This window comes from Urocampus carinirostris, chromosome 5 (assembly GCF_059441175.1).
Source record: "Urocampus carinirostris isolate Australia breed hairy pipefish chromosome 5, RoL_Ucar_1.0, whole genome shotgun sequence".
NCBI classification, from domain to species: Eukaryota; Metazoa; Chordata; class Actinopteri; order Syngnathiformes; family Syngnathidae; genus Urocampus; species Urocampus carinirostris.
In genome coordinates this window covers 41,894,159-41,906,588 of record NC_142353.1, presented here as the reverse complement: position 1 = coordinate 41,906,588, position 12,430 = coordinate 41,894,159, and the positions used below count along the sequence as shown (strand labels likewise).

At 39.2% G+C, this 12,430-nt stretch overlaps 1 protein-coding gene across 1 annotated transcript in view; it reads right to left on the bottom strand.

The window, feature by feature from the left end:
• unc5db (unc-5 netrin receptor Db) overlaps positions 1-12,430 on the bottom strand; it is a 338,470-nt gene that overhangs the window by 51,334 nt on the left and 274,706 nt on the right. The window contains exon 11 of the mRNA XM_088336872.1: positions 3,254-3,425. Coding sequence (XP_088192998.1) covers positions 3,254-3,425 — 172 coding nt within the window. The remainder of the gene's footprint in view (positions 1-3,253; positions 3,426-12,430) is intronic.

Below are 12,430 nucleotides of genomic sequence, written 5' to 3'. Positions count from 1 at the left end.
CCTATTACCGGCTATGATTATTTCTTTATTTTACTCCTGCTATGGCCTTATACCTTTATGTGGCCTGATGTCGCCCTGAGGACCTAAGAAACATAAGGCAGGATCAATCCGCTCTCATGCAAAGCTTGCGGTTTTATGGCCGGCACGTAATTCAGCAGTCACATGACCAGATGGAGATTTGCATGCATGTGCAACCCCGGTTAAAATGTAAGTTAGAAATAAATGATTACAATAATTACTCACCATTTAAGTAAAATATTACATTTTTTATTGGAAACATGAAGTAAATGTTTCAACAATTAACACAATTATCAAATGAGATACATTATTTTAAATTGCAAACAACTATTTTTTATTTCCTGTTTCAATAAAGTTTTGTAAAAAAAAAAAAAAAAGACATAGTGGGCAATGTTCCCTTTAATTTTCCTGACGGGTCGGAGCGTTCACACAAAGTCGGTGAGCAACGCTTGAAACAACAGTGAGCAACCATAATCCCAAGTGTGGCAAGATAATTAATTAGCAAACATGTCCAAAACTTGACATTTTGCTGAGTTTCCGGCAATGCAAAATGTTTTTTCTCTTTTGAATTAATTCACTTGTGTACTATTGCGAAGGTTGTACGGCCTACAAACGTTGTTTGTTCTTACACTTCTTTCACAAGATATCCATTTCTTTTTATTTCCTCATATCTTTTGTCGCATAATATTAACATTTTTGGGGGCTTATTTAGTAAGATACAGAACTTAATCACATTTTTTAGTGGAAGTACAATCTTGGCGACAAGATTCACTTGATATAATTGGACGTTTTCTTCTTTTTTCCGTGTTTTTTTTTCTACTTTTATTTAAATTCCTTTAAAAAAATCTCATTGTGTTTATTTTTTCCGAGCTGTTACTTTTTTCTTTTTGTTCTCTATTTACTTTTTTCCTACATTTCTTTCTTTTCTTTTTTTCTGGCTTTTTCTCTAAATTTGTCCTTTTTTCTCTTCCTTTTGTTTCTTTTTTTCTCAGCTTTTCACTACTTTTTCATTTTGGTATTTTTTTCTTTTTTGTTCTATTCCCCCCTTCCTTTAAGTCATTTTGTGCACAATTTACATCATATTTGGTTATGTTGGGATTAAAGAAGCAAAAACAACCTGAAGAGCCGTTTAGGACCCGAAAGAGCCGGTTTCTTTTTAGTGAGCCGAGCCGAAGAAGCCGGTTCTTGACCAACTCTACTAACTTTACTCAACTTCATTCTACTTCGACTCGACTTCAAAATACCGCATTTAGGACACAACGTCAGGGGAACCCGTGTAATTTTACCCTCATGCACTGAAACTTTGACTTAAGTCGCTTCTTAATTTGTAATTTTAAGCCCTCATTTTTGTGCGCTGGCTAGATTTTCTTGTTCGCACGCGCGTAGCTTAGAGGGAACACTGGTGAGAAACAACTTTGGCACAGTGTTAAATTTACTGCTTAAGACGATATTTTGTGGAACTAGGTTGTAAACAATGAAGACAATATAAAAAAATATGCCTACAGCCGGTGGAGCTATTTAGCATAGTTGCATGGCCTGCAAAAAACAGATGGACTTCATTGTCTGAAATAAACAGATATTATCATGCTTGTGAGGTGTGGAAACATCAACAGCTGTGGTTTCATTTGTTTTTTTTTTCTGAGGAGATTTTCTTTGCTTTTCAGCAAAGTTTCACAGAGATGTGTTTATTTAGGACTTTTAGGACAAGGGTCTGTTGTTGAAGTATTACTAAAACTCATGCCTCGGCTAGCTAGTGCATTAACGCATCTGTATGTGGAAAAATTCTATCTACCTTGGTCATATCCCTCAAGAGGGGTGACCGACAGCAAGACAAACGCATACAATAACAAAGAAAATAAAAGGGAAAAAATAGTAAAAAACACACACAAAAATGTTTGGACAATGGCCTAGCCAAATGCCCAACCACCCAAACAAGTTAGGCACCTCGGCACCAAAGTTGGTCATGCTTTCGTCCCTCCTGATGAACCAGGACACCAGAAAGTGTCACTCGGGTCAGGGTGACATAACACACTCTTTTGTTCAACAGCAGGGCCCGACAGCTTTCACTGGTTTACCCCTGCCGCATCATACAGGTGCCCTGCCCATCCCTTAGAACGCGCCAAAACATCCCATTATATTGGAAAAATAGTAAAATTAAATTAAAAAGAGCTATTATTTATCAATTAGATGTAAATGTTCTGCATTTATATAGCGCTTTCAAGTCAGTGCTTTACAATGTGCTTCACACTTTTCTCTTTTACACACTAACTAACCGATAGCATCATCTGCCATGCATGGCAACTACCTGCTATCGGGGGCATTAAGGATTCAGTGTCTTGCCCAAGGATACTTCGACATATCACACGGAAGAGCCGGAAATCGAACCTGCGACCTCTTGATCCCAAGACGAGCGCTTTACGTCCTAAGTCAATTTAGGCTCAAGCAGACATTTTTGAAACGTGTACATTAGAAAACAATTAGAAACAATTGCATAAATCAAGGCGTCGTTTCCAATACAATACAAATTAAATGCAGATTATTTAAATACAATTATGAAGATTTTGAGAAGGGTATCTAAAAAGATTCATTAATTATAAAACATATCTGTCTAGAACTGTCATGATTACTGATGCGAGGCACCTGTGCCCGCTCCTTTGGCGCCAACTGCCTCGCACTCTGATTGGCTCCCTGTCACTGTTTAAACCCCTGTCTTTCTGTCACCTATTGTCAGTCCGTCTGCGAACCTCAGTTTACGCCAGGCAAGCTTTTCGACCCTGACTCACTCCTGTTTTGGCTCCCGTCTGTTTCCCGGCTTCGACCCATTCTCTGATCTCGACCACGTTTTTTGCTCTCCTGTCCCCGCCACTGACCTGTCTTTTTCCGCTCCCAACATCGCCATCGCTCGCCACGGAAGTACCACTTCCGCGTTCAGAGCAACCTGCTCCCCGCCACCAGCGATCATCGGATCGTGTGTGCAATCCTTTCCCTTCTTCCCAATAAAACTGAAAGAAACGTACGCTAGTGGGTCCTGTCTCTGTTCTGGTCCTGACAAAAAACAGTAGTTAGATAGTCTATTACTCGTCGATTAAAGGATTGTAGACGGTAGAAGCTTTTTCCCATCTTTGTGGGTCAAGTTTCCTTGAAAATAACTGAAACCATTGTTTTAAAAAAAAAATACTGTAATGCAAAATGCCATTTGTTCTTTATTTGAGAATTGTGTGCCTGCAGATCTTACCTCCCATTTACTGTCCTGGGTTCTCCTTTTGAGCTGAATGTTCCAGTTCTCAGAGTCCACGTTGGCGCAGTGAGGCATGGTCATGGCCACTGGGCAGGATAGGTCCAGACTAGGAGGGCCATACGTCACCTCTGGACTCAAGAGGATTTCGCATCCTTCCATCGTTTCAACGCTAAACACAGAAGAACAGAGTGGGTCAGTTTGTGCAATAAAAAAGAAAAGGTTTTTGTATCATCTGTCATATGCTATTTGTAGATCACATTCATTGTTGCTTAGTAGATGCTGCCGTTTTATAATTTCAGTTTCTGCACCACACTCCAAAATAATCTTGACTCGGAAAGTTAGACTTCTCTGTTTAGCTTGGGGGCTGGATCCAGACTTTTTGTTTTCAGGTTGGCCTTATCAGTAAACAAGTGTAAAGGTCAACTATTTAGCATTAGCAACCTATACTTTTAGCCTGCCCGACAAAAACTAATCACAGATGATAAGGGATATTTTCTAAGCACAAGACATTTGTTCAAAAACAATGGAAAAAATGATTTTCATGATTGGCAGTTAATGTGTTAAAAAATATTGTTTATTTTAACAGTTGAAGAAATGCAGCTTTACATCTGAACCAACTCACCACAAACACCACAAACATAAACTCAAATCAAGTCATGTTTGTTTGTATAGACTTTAATCGCAAGAGGTCTGAAAGGGCTGTACACTAAAGTCTACCATTGCACCATTCCCTTAAGAAGCTCAAGTAGAAGCTACGAATAAAAATGCTTTCCTCAATTATCAGACTGCTTTGAAATAAAAAAAAACTCCACAAAATAAGAGTTTTAGTAGTGAACAGACAATAATATCAAATGAAATTACTAGGCTTGGCCTATTAAAGCGGATAAAATACTGCACAATAATGTCTTAAACATAAAACCAGACCAAATGATGTAATTCACCTGTGCCCGCTCTTTTGGCGCCAACCGCCACGGGTTCTGATTGGCTCCCTGTCCCTACATAAACCCAGGCCTGTCAATCCCATGTTGTCAGTCCGTCTGCAAACCTCAGTGTATACTAGGCAAGCCTTTGTCGACCCTGACTCCCACCTATCCTGTTTTTGCTCCCGTCTGTCTCCAGCTACGACCGGTTTTGATCCTGACCATGTCTTCTCCCCCGTACCGGCTTACGACCTCTTTTTGTCCCCGACAACGTCTACTCACCCGTTCTGGCTTACGACTCGTTTCCGACCCCGACCACGCCTTGCTCTTCCAGTCCCGGCTACCGACCCATTTTTCCATCCCCAACACCGCCATCGCTCGCTACGGAAGATCCACTTCCGTGTTCGGATCACAATCAGAGTACGAGAGCGATTTGCTTCCCGCGTCCAGCGAACACCGGATCGTGGGCGCAGCCCTTCCTCTTCCCTTCAATAAAACTTGAGAAACGTAACGCAATTGGGTCCTGTTTCCGTTCTGGTCCTGACACTGAAGTGTCATACGAACGTAAATGGTACTCATGTCTATGTTTCTTGCACAATGTTGACTGCACTATGTTTACTGCTCACCTTGCACTATGATGACTATTTTTGCACCAAATGCATATTGCACAAACCCTACGATACCAAACTGTATGTAACATCCTATATGCCGACATTTCTTGGGTACATTTTGTGTGAATTATAACTATAACCTTATCCTCCTTGTTTTATTATTATTATTATTATTATTTATAACCTTATCGTCTTTGTTCCTTTATCTTCTTGGGTTTATTACCTCACTGTGAATGTGTGAAACTGGAGTGTCATGCCCAATTTCGTTGTCACAATATGTTAACCCACTTTGTAACAATGACAATAAAGGTATATTCTATTCTATTCAATTCTATTCTATTTTTTCCTTTGCTGCCCTCTAATGGTAAAATGAATATTTAGTGTGTATTTTTCAAAAAGGAATCATGCATTTTGATAGAAAATGAGCTAGGGACTTGTTTTTTTTCTACATACTTAGAGATTTACAGTGTACCAGATTGAATCATCCAACAACCCGGATCTGGCCCGCGGGCCGTATAATCGACAGACCTGTGAAATTAAAGAGCTTCTCTTGCACCTAAGACTTCATGTCAACCAATATCATTATTTGATCCACCTTCTGGATTATGTTGGTAGAAAATTCATGGCAAGCAATGCAAATGCTTATATTTAATCTACAGCTCCACCCAGTCAAAAATGAATTTGTGGTGATTGATCCTTGAAGCATGATAATTGTTTTCCATCCAGAACAGTCAATATGTAGAACACTACTACTACTTTTTTTACAATCTGAAATGTATTCCAGGAAATGAATAAATGACATCTGTGATGAACAGAATAGGATTTCAGAACCATAAGATTAAAGCCGGCGCCTTTCCACTTCTCTTTCAAGCTAAAATGGTGCATGCTTTTATCTCCTGTCATTTAGATTATTCCAAAGTCTGCACTGTGGTCTTCAAAGTATTTTCATCGCTGCTTTTGCTCCAGAACTTGGCAGTTTATGTTCTGATCGAAGACCACGTTTTAAAATCACTGCAAATACCGGATTAAATGTATGGCTATTTGACTAATTTTAAATGTCTTAAATCAAGGGTCTTGAACCTTTTTGACATAAAGAGCTATGAAAGTAAAGCACTTTAATTGTTTTCATTTTTCTTTTCTTTTTTTTTTTTAGCGCAAGGCCAAATATTTTAAGACAAAACCTCAAAACACGCTCTCCAGACAAAAAACTAAATTATCAGTACATTTGAATTTATTGTGAGAGATTTTAGGGTTCGATAAAGTATATGAAATAATAATCATAATGACAGAGCCTTTGTTCCAAATCAACAAATATACCACTTAGAATTTGTGTGGGTCACCGCCATTTTTCCTGTATAAAATGGTTTCCAAACAAGGTGTGAGCAGAGTTCTTGTGTAAAAATGTTCCAAAATACTGCAAATGAAAAGGATATGATGTGCTTTGTGCAGAGATCTGTCCCCCCCAATCAAATTGCTCTGGGTTCTTGGCTAGCGTCTTCGAGTGTTTACTGTTTTGTTCTGTGGGATTATTAAGTATCTAAACAGTGAATATACATTGTTAAATGACCTTCCATATACAAGATTCCTTAGAGGAGTACAGCCAAATGGGGTCTGTTGGTGTAACACCGCGACTATAAACTGTAATTGAAACGTTTCCCTTCATACAATATTCTGGACCATTCCTGAAATTAACTGTTGCTTTGGCTTTGCATACAACGGCACTGGAAAGATAAAATTATTACTTTATTTTCTCTCTTAGCTAGATATACTCATAAAAATAGACACACCTGGCTTGGAACCATACATCCCCCTGCCCATTTTCGTATAGATTCTTGAAGTGTTGTTATCTTTAGCTCTAATTTTATGGCAGGGTTTGCCCAACTTTAACCAGACCATAATACCGGGGCCCCCAAGTAAATTGAGTTTGAGACCCCTGATATAGGGCCATCAAAATATCCTGATGTTTCCACCACACTGACATTTGAAGACCCTCAGATACTCTGGCAGAGGCCTTTCAATTACTCCCAAAGCCACATTGGTAATTTGAGGACATGTAGGACCAATCTTTAGAAAAAGGTAAGGATCAACCAGGAAAAACCATATTGTGTCATATGGCAAGACTGCTGAGTGTTGTTTAGAGAATCAGTAAGGTTATTTCATTAACCTAGACCACTACGGTCACAGTGATTGATCAAGCCAGGGGAGCACTTCGGGTGTTTTCTAGCTGCCACAAGAACTTTGGCACACACAATCTACGCAGAAAGATTTTAAATCCAAATGTTTCTCTGAGAGGTCAGACAGTTTGAGCAGAATACAAGAAAATGTAGAATAAATTAAACGTACAGAAAGAAGAGTCCAAACAAAACATGAATGATGACATGGAACCCAGTTTTTGCCGTCACAGAGAAGAAATTATACATATTTAAGTTCGTCTGACAGGCAGAAGGATGAGGGCTTTAGCTGAGAAGCAAGTGTGATTGTGAAAAGATGCAAATGTTTGGACTGGTACCAGTATTGTGCTTTATAAATAGAAAGACTACTTTCAGAGATTGATGAAGGTGAAAAATGAAAAAGAAGGACCAAGAACAAGTATTTTTTTGAAAAGCATGAAAGATGATGGCAAATGGAAAGTCAGTTGAGCTTTATGGAAAAATACCAACTCTCAGGAGTCTTGGAATCATAGCTGGATTTCAGGATGGAGATTGAAAAAAAAACAAAAGCATAAATACATAAGCTTGTTTATCAGAAAAAGGGGTAGAAACAGATATCATGGCCAGGACACCTGAAACCACACCCACAATTGCCAGACTTAATCCCGTCTTGAGGGACAAAAACATAGCAGTGAAATCCAAGATCAGACTCATGCAAGCGCTGGTTACTTCCATCTTCTTCTCACAGCAAAACTTGAAGAGAAAATGCAGACCATGGAGATGCAACGCTACAGAAAACTTCTGGGCATCAGCTACTTAGCCCATGTGACAAAAGAAATGGTGCGCAACACCATTACATGGCAAATCAGACCTTACGAAGAACTATTGTCAACTGTGCGTGAATGGAAACTTCAGTGGTATGGTCACGTCACCAGATCATCAGGACTGGCCAAGACCCTTCTTCAGGGCACAGTCCAGGGGGCAGAAGGAGACCGAAAACAAAACCCTTAAGGAATGGATCTACATCCATCAATCCATCAATGAAACTGGTGCCAACTTTGCTACGTCCAAAAAACAGGGCAGGAACAGTCAACAGTGGAGAAAACTGTCCAGAGTTGCGTCTTCATTGGTGCCCCACAACCCATGCGGTTGAGGGATCCGTGAACCATGATAAGATCTTTTAAATAAGAAAGATGAGTTTAGATATGTGACTCCTAACAGAGCAAGCTATAAGAGAAGGCAAAAGAAGAACATCTGTTCTGGATTTGCTTGGGTTTATTTTGAAAGCAATTAGAATTAGTTAACGATTAATAATTGATAGGTTTATAGTTTAACAAACACTTGAAATAGGAAGAGAAGATATAGATTACTTTTGATCTTTCATTTAATGAATTACAGTGGAACCTCGGTTTTCAAACGCCTCGCAATTAGAACAAATCGGAGTTCGACCAAAAATTTCGAGAAATTCTTGCTTCGCTGTTAGGTCAAAAAAACACCGGTAATGCGTGGGTGCGTACGCTAGGGTGCTATGCTGAGCGGCGTACGGGTGTAGATCATTCTTTTCGTGACCAACTGTTACTGCGTTCATTATGCTTTTGCTTTTAATATAGGTGTACGAAGTGTTTTAGCCCCTAATTATGCCTCCGAAGAAAGTCAGTGCAAGCAGCAAAGTTGCTACAGGTGAAAAAAGAAAAGTAGTGCGTACAACTATTGCATTTAAGAAAGAAATGATAGCAAAATATGAAGGAGGTGTGCGAGTGTCTGATCTTGCTAGGGAATACCCCACTGTCCACCTGCGCCTTCTGCTGACCACCACAAAGCTAAGAAATCCTATTCATAATTCTTTTCTTTATCCTTTTTTTTTCATTTTTACACGTTCATGTTAGCGTAATATTTCGTACGGAAGATTACGATAATGTGAACATACGATTAACCTGGGTTAGCTTTATGTTTACGTTAAACATTCAAGGTAACCATTCAGGGTGTTGGAACGGAACCCAACATTCAGGGTGTTGGAACGTAGCCCCCTTTCCAATGAACCACTCACCACTTGTTGTGGAGACCCAGGTACTAAATGACTAGTAAACGACCTGATATTTTTATTTTTACACGTTCATGTTTGCGTAATCTTTCGTACGGAAGATTACGATAACGCGAACGTACGATTAGCCTGCGTTAGCTTTATGTTTACGTTGAACATTCAAGGTAAGCATTCAGGGTGTTGGAACGGATTAAAACGATTTACATTATTTTTAATGGGAAAAAGGATTTCGGTGATCGAACAAATCGGTTTTCGAACAGTGTTCTGGAACGGATTATGGTCGAGAACCGATGTTCCACTGTATATGTTTCCCACTAGAGGTGCGTGCTATTACACACTTTCCCTTTGGACTTTCATATTAAAGGCCGGTGGCCTCAAACTATCACCCTAGAGGCCACAATTGGCTCCCAGGTTGTGATTTTGAGACCCCTGGCTGAGGATACTGATCCATTCCTTCACAAATTGTACATTCTTTGTAAGCAAAGTTTCTTGAAATTACTCGTAGATATTTTGTCAATCTAACACTGGCGATTTCTTTCTTTTTTTTAGGTTTGAGAAACTATATACTCCATCCAGCGGTGAGGGAATCCAAGATCCAAGACTGCCGTACAGTGTGTGCTTTTATCCTGCATCCCATGAGGTTTCGTGAAGTTTTTCTGACGTAGAATGCCTTTATCTTATCCCCGACCAAAACATTGGCCGGCATGTGTGTCAGGTCCTCTGTGATCAGCCCCTGCATTGGGCCTGGGTGCCAATTTGTAGCACATCAAACGGTGAATTGTATTGAAAATACTCTAGGCGATACTTTATAGGAGACATACAGTATGCAGCCTACTGTTGATTGCTGCTTTCCATATCAAAATTATTGTACATTTTGGTGATATTGTGGAGAAAAAGGGTCAACTTTGCATGACTGTTGCAGCATTCATTTTACCTCTGAAAAGTGATGGGTCCCGGGGACTCGCATAATCAAAAATCTATAGGTCCCAACCAGTGTTCCCTCTAAGCTGCGCGCGTGCGCAATTGCGCACTGCTCGCACATTCTCAGTGCACAACAAAATCTAACCAGCGCACAAAAATGAGGGCTCAAAATTACTATTTAAGAAGCGACTCAAGTCAAAGTTACAGTGCATGAAGGTGAAAATACACGGGTTCCCCCGACGTTGTGTCCTAAATGGGGTATTATGAGGTCGAGTCGAAGTAAACGAAGTTGAGTAAAGTTAGTAGAGTTTGTCGACAACCGGCTATTTCGGCTCAGCTCACTAAAAGGAACCGGCTCTTTCGGGTCGTAAACGGCTCTTCGGGTTGTTTTTGCTTATTTAATCCCAACATGACCAAATATGATGTAAAATTATGCACAAAATGACTTAAAGGAAGGGGGGAATAGAACAAAAAAAAATACCAAAATGAAAAAGTAGTGAAAAGCTGAGAAAAAAAAAAACAAAAGGAAGAAAAAAGAGAAGGAAAAATTTAGAAAAAAGAAAAGAAAGAAATGTAGGAAACAAGTAAATAGAAAACAAAAAAAAACAGCTCGGAAAAAATAAACACAATGGAATTTTTTTTAAAGGAATTTTAAAAAGAGTAGAAAAAAAACCACTGAAAAATGAAAAAAATTGTGTTGCATTCAAATCATTTCCAATTATATCAAGTGAATCTTGTTGCTAATATTGTACTTCCACTAAAAAATGTGATTAAGTACAGATCTGTATCTTACAACCGACGAAATAAGCCCCCAAAAATGTTAATATTATGCAACAAAATAAAATATATCAGGAAATAAAAAGAAATGGATATCTTGTGAAAGAATTGCAAAAACAAACGACGTTTCTAGGCCGTACAACCTTTGCAATAGTACACGAGTCAATTCATTCAAAAGAGAAAAACAATTTTGCATTGCCGGAAACTCAGCAAAATGTAACTTGATGTCAAGTTTTGGACATGTTTGATAATTAATTACCTTGCCACATATGGGATTATGGTTGCTCACTGTTGTTTCAAGCGCTGCTCACCGACGAACCGCGAGACCAAAACAACAATGGCGGATCTGCCTCACGAAAAGTTTGGAATGCGGTAAATCTTTGTTAAAAAATGATAATGACGATTTCGCGTCAAAAAAGTTGCGTCCCGGGGACGCACGTTGATTTGACACAATGCGTCCCCAGCAAAAATAATGCGTCTAGGACGCAGGGACGCAAACGATAACACTGCTGTCACAGGACATATCTGGAAAGGATGGTGTGTTATTCATCTGTCATGAGGAAGGAAGAGGTTTGGACAGGTTGCATTTTCCGAATTTGGTGTTGTTGATGAGATTGGTGCTCCTTATGTCATAGTCATCATACAAGCATTACGTAATGAATTTGTATTAATGAGTTGTGAAGGAAAACGCGCTCTCCTGGGTCAACTGCATGTGGGGCCTTTCTTCTGGACAGCATTTTTTAACCAGCAATGACAATACTGTAAACTATTTCACTGTGCTGCAGAAATGAGTGAGTATGAACAACATAGAGGATCGTTTTCATTTCAATTCAAGAATAAAATATACGAAAACAAGCAACATTTCCAGTGTTCATTTTAGCTCTGAAAAGTGATGAGTTTTGGGGATTCGCATGCTCAAAAATCTATGGGTGCTAACAGAGATCTATGGGTCCCCAAAATTTAGTGTTATCGAGGTTGAAATTGTAAATCGACGACAAATATATAATATAAATCTAAATATTCATTCAGTTTCAATCATCACAGTTTATTTGTAATACAAAGCAGTTATCACTTCAGATTTTTCAGTTCACAAAAATTTTGTACGAATCACAGAACATGTAGCCTCCATTATCATCCCCCTCATAGCGTAACCAGGAATATAATTTAGTCCATTTTGGCAGAAAAGTCCTTTTCTTGCTAGGTGTATTCTTTTGTTTATTTTCTTTCGTCGAATCGTTCACTTCAACACACGTGTTTTCCTTGCCTCCGCGATCTTCCGAAGAATATCTCCGCCATTTTTTCCGTGCCGGAATTATTGCCGTTGTTATCACTTTCTGCATGTTTCGACTTATTACTGACACTGACGAAATTACCAATTTGATGTTGATTTTCACCTAATACTAACTGTTTTTTCGGAGGCATACTTAACCTTAACTATGACGTAATCTCGAAGCAACAAGATCTCGTTTGCCGAGATCGGCGTGCAGACGAAAACTCGAACCACGAGACCAAAACAACAATGGCGGATCTGCCCGACAAAAATTTTGGAGTGCGGTAAATCTTTGTTAGAAAATATATAATCGGTAATAATGACAATTTTGTGTCAAAAACGTTGCGTCCCCAGCAAAAATGATGCGTCTAGGACGCAGGGACGCAGACAAACCAGAATACTGCATTTCATTTCAACCCCCCATCCTATACACAACACAATCAACATAGTAATGAGAGGCATTATAGCAAACAGGTGGGCCTAA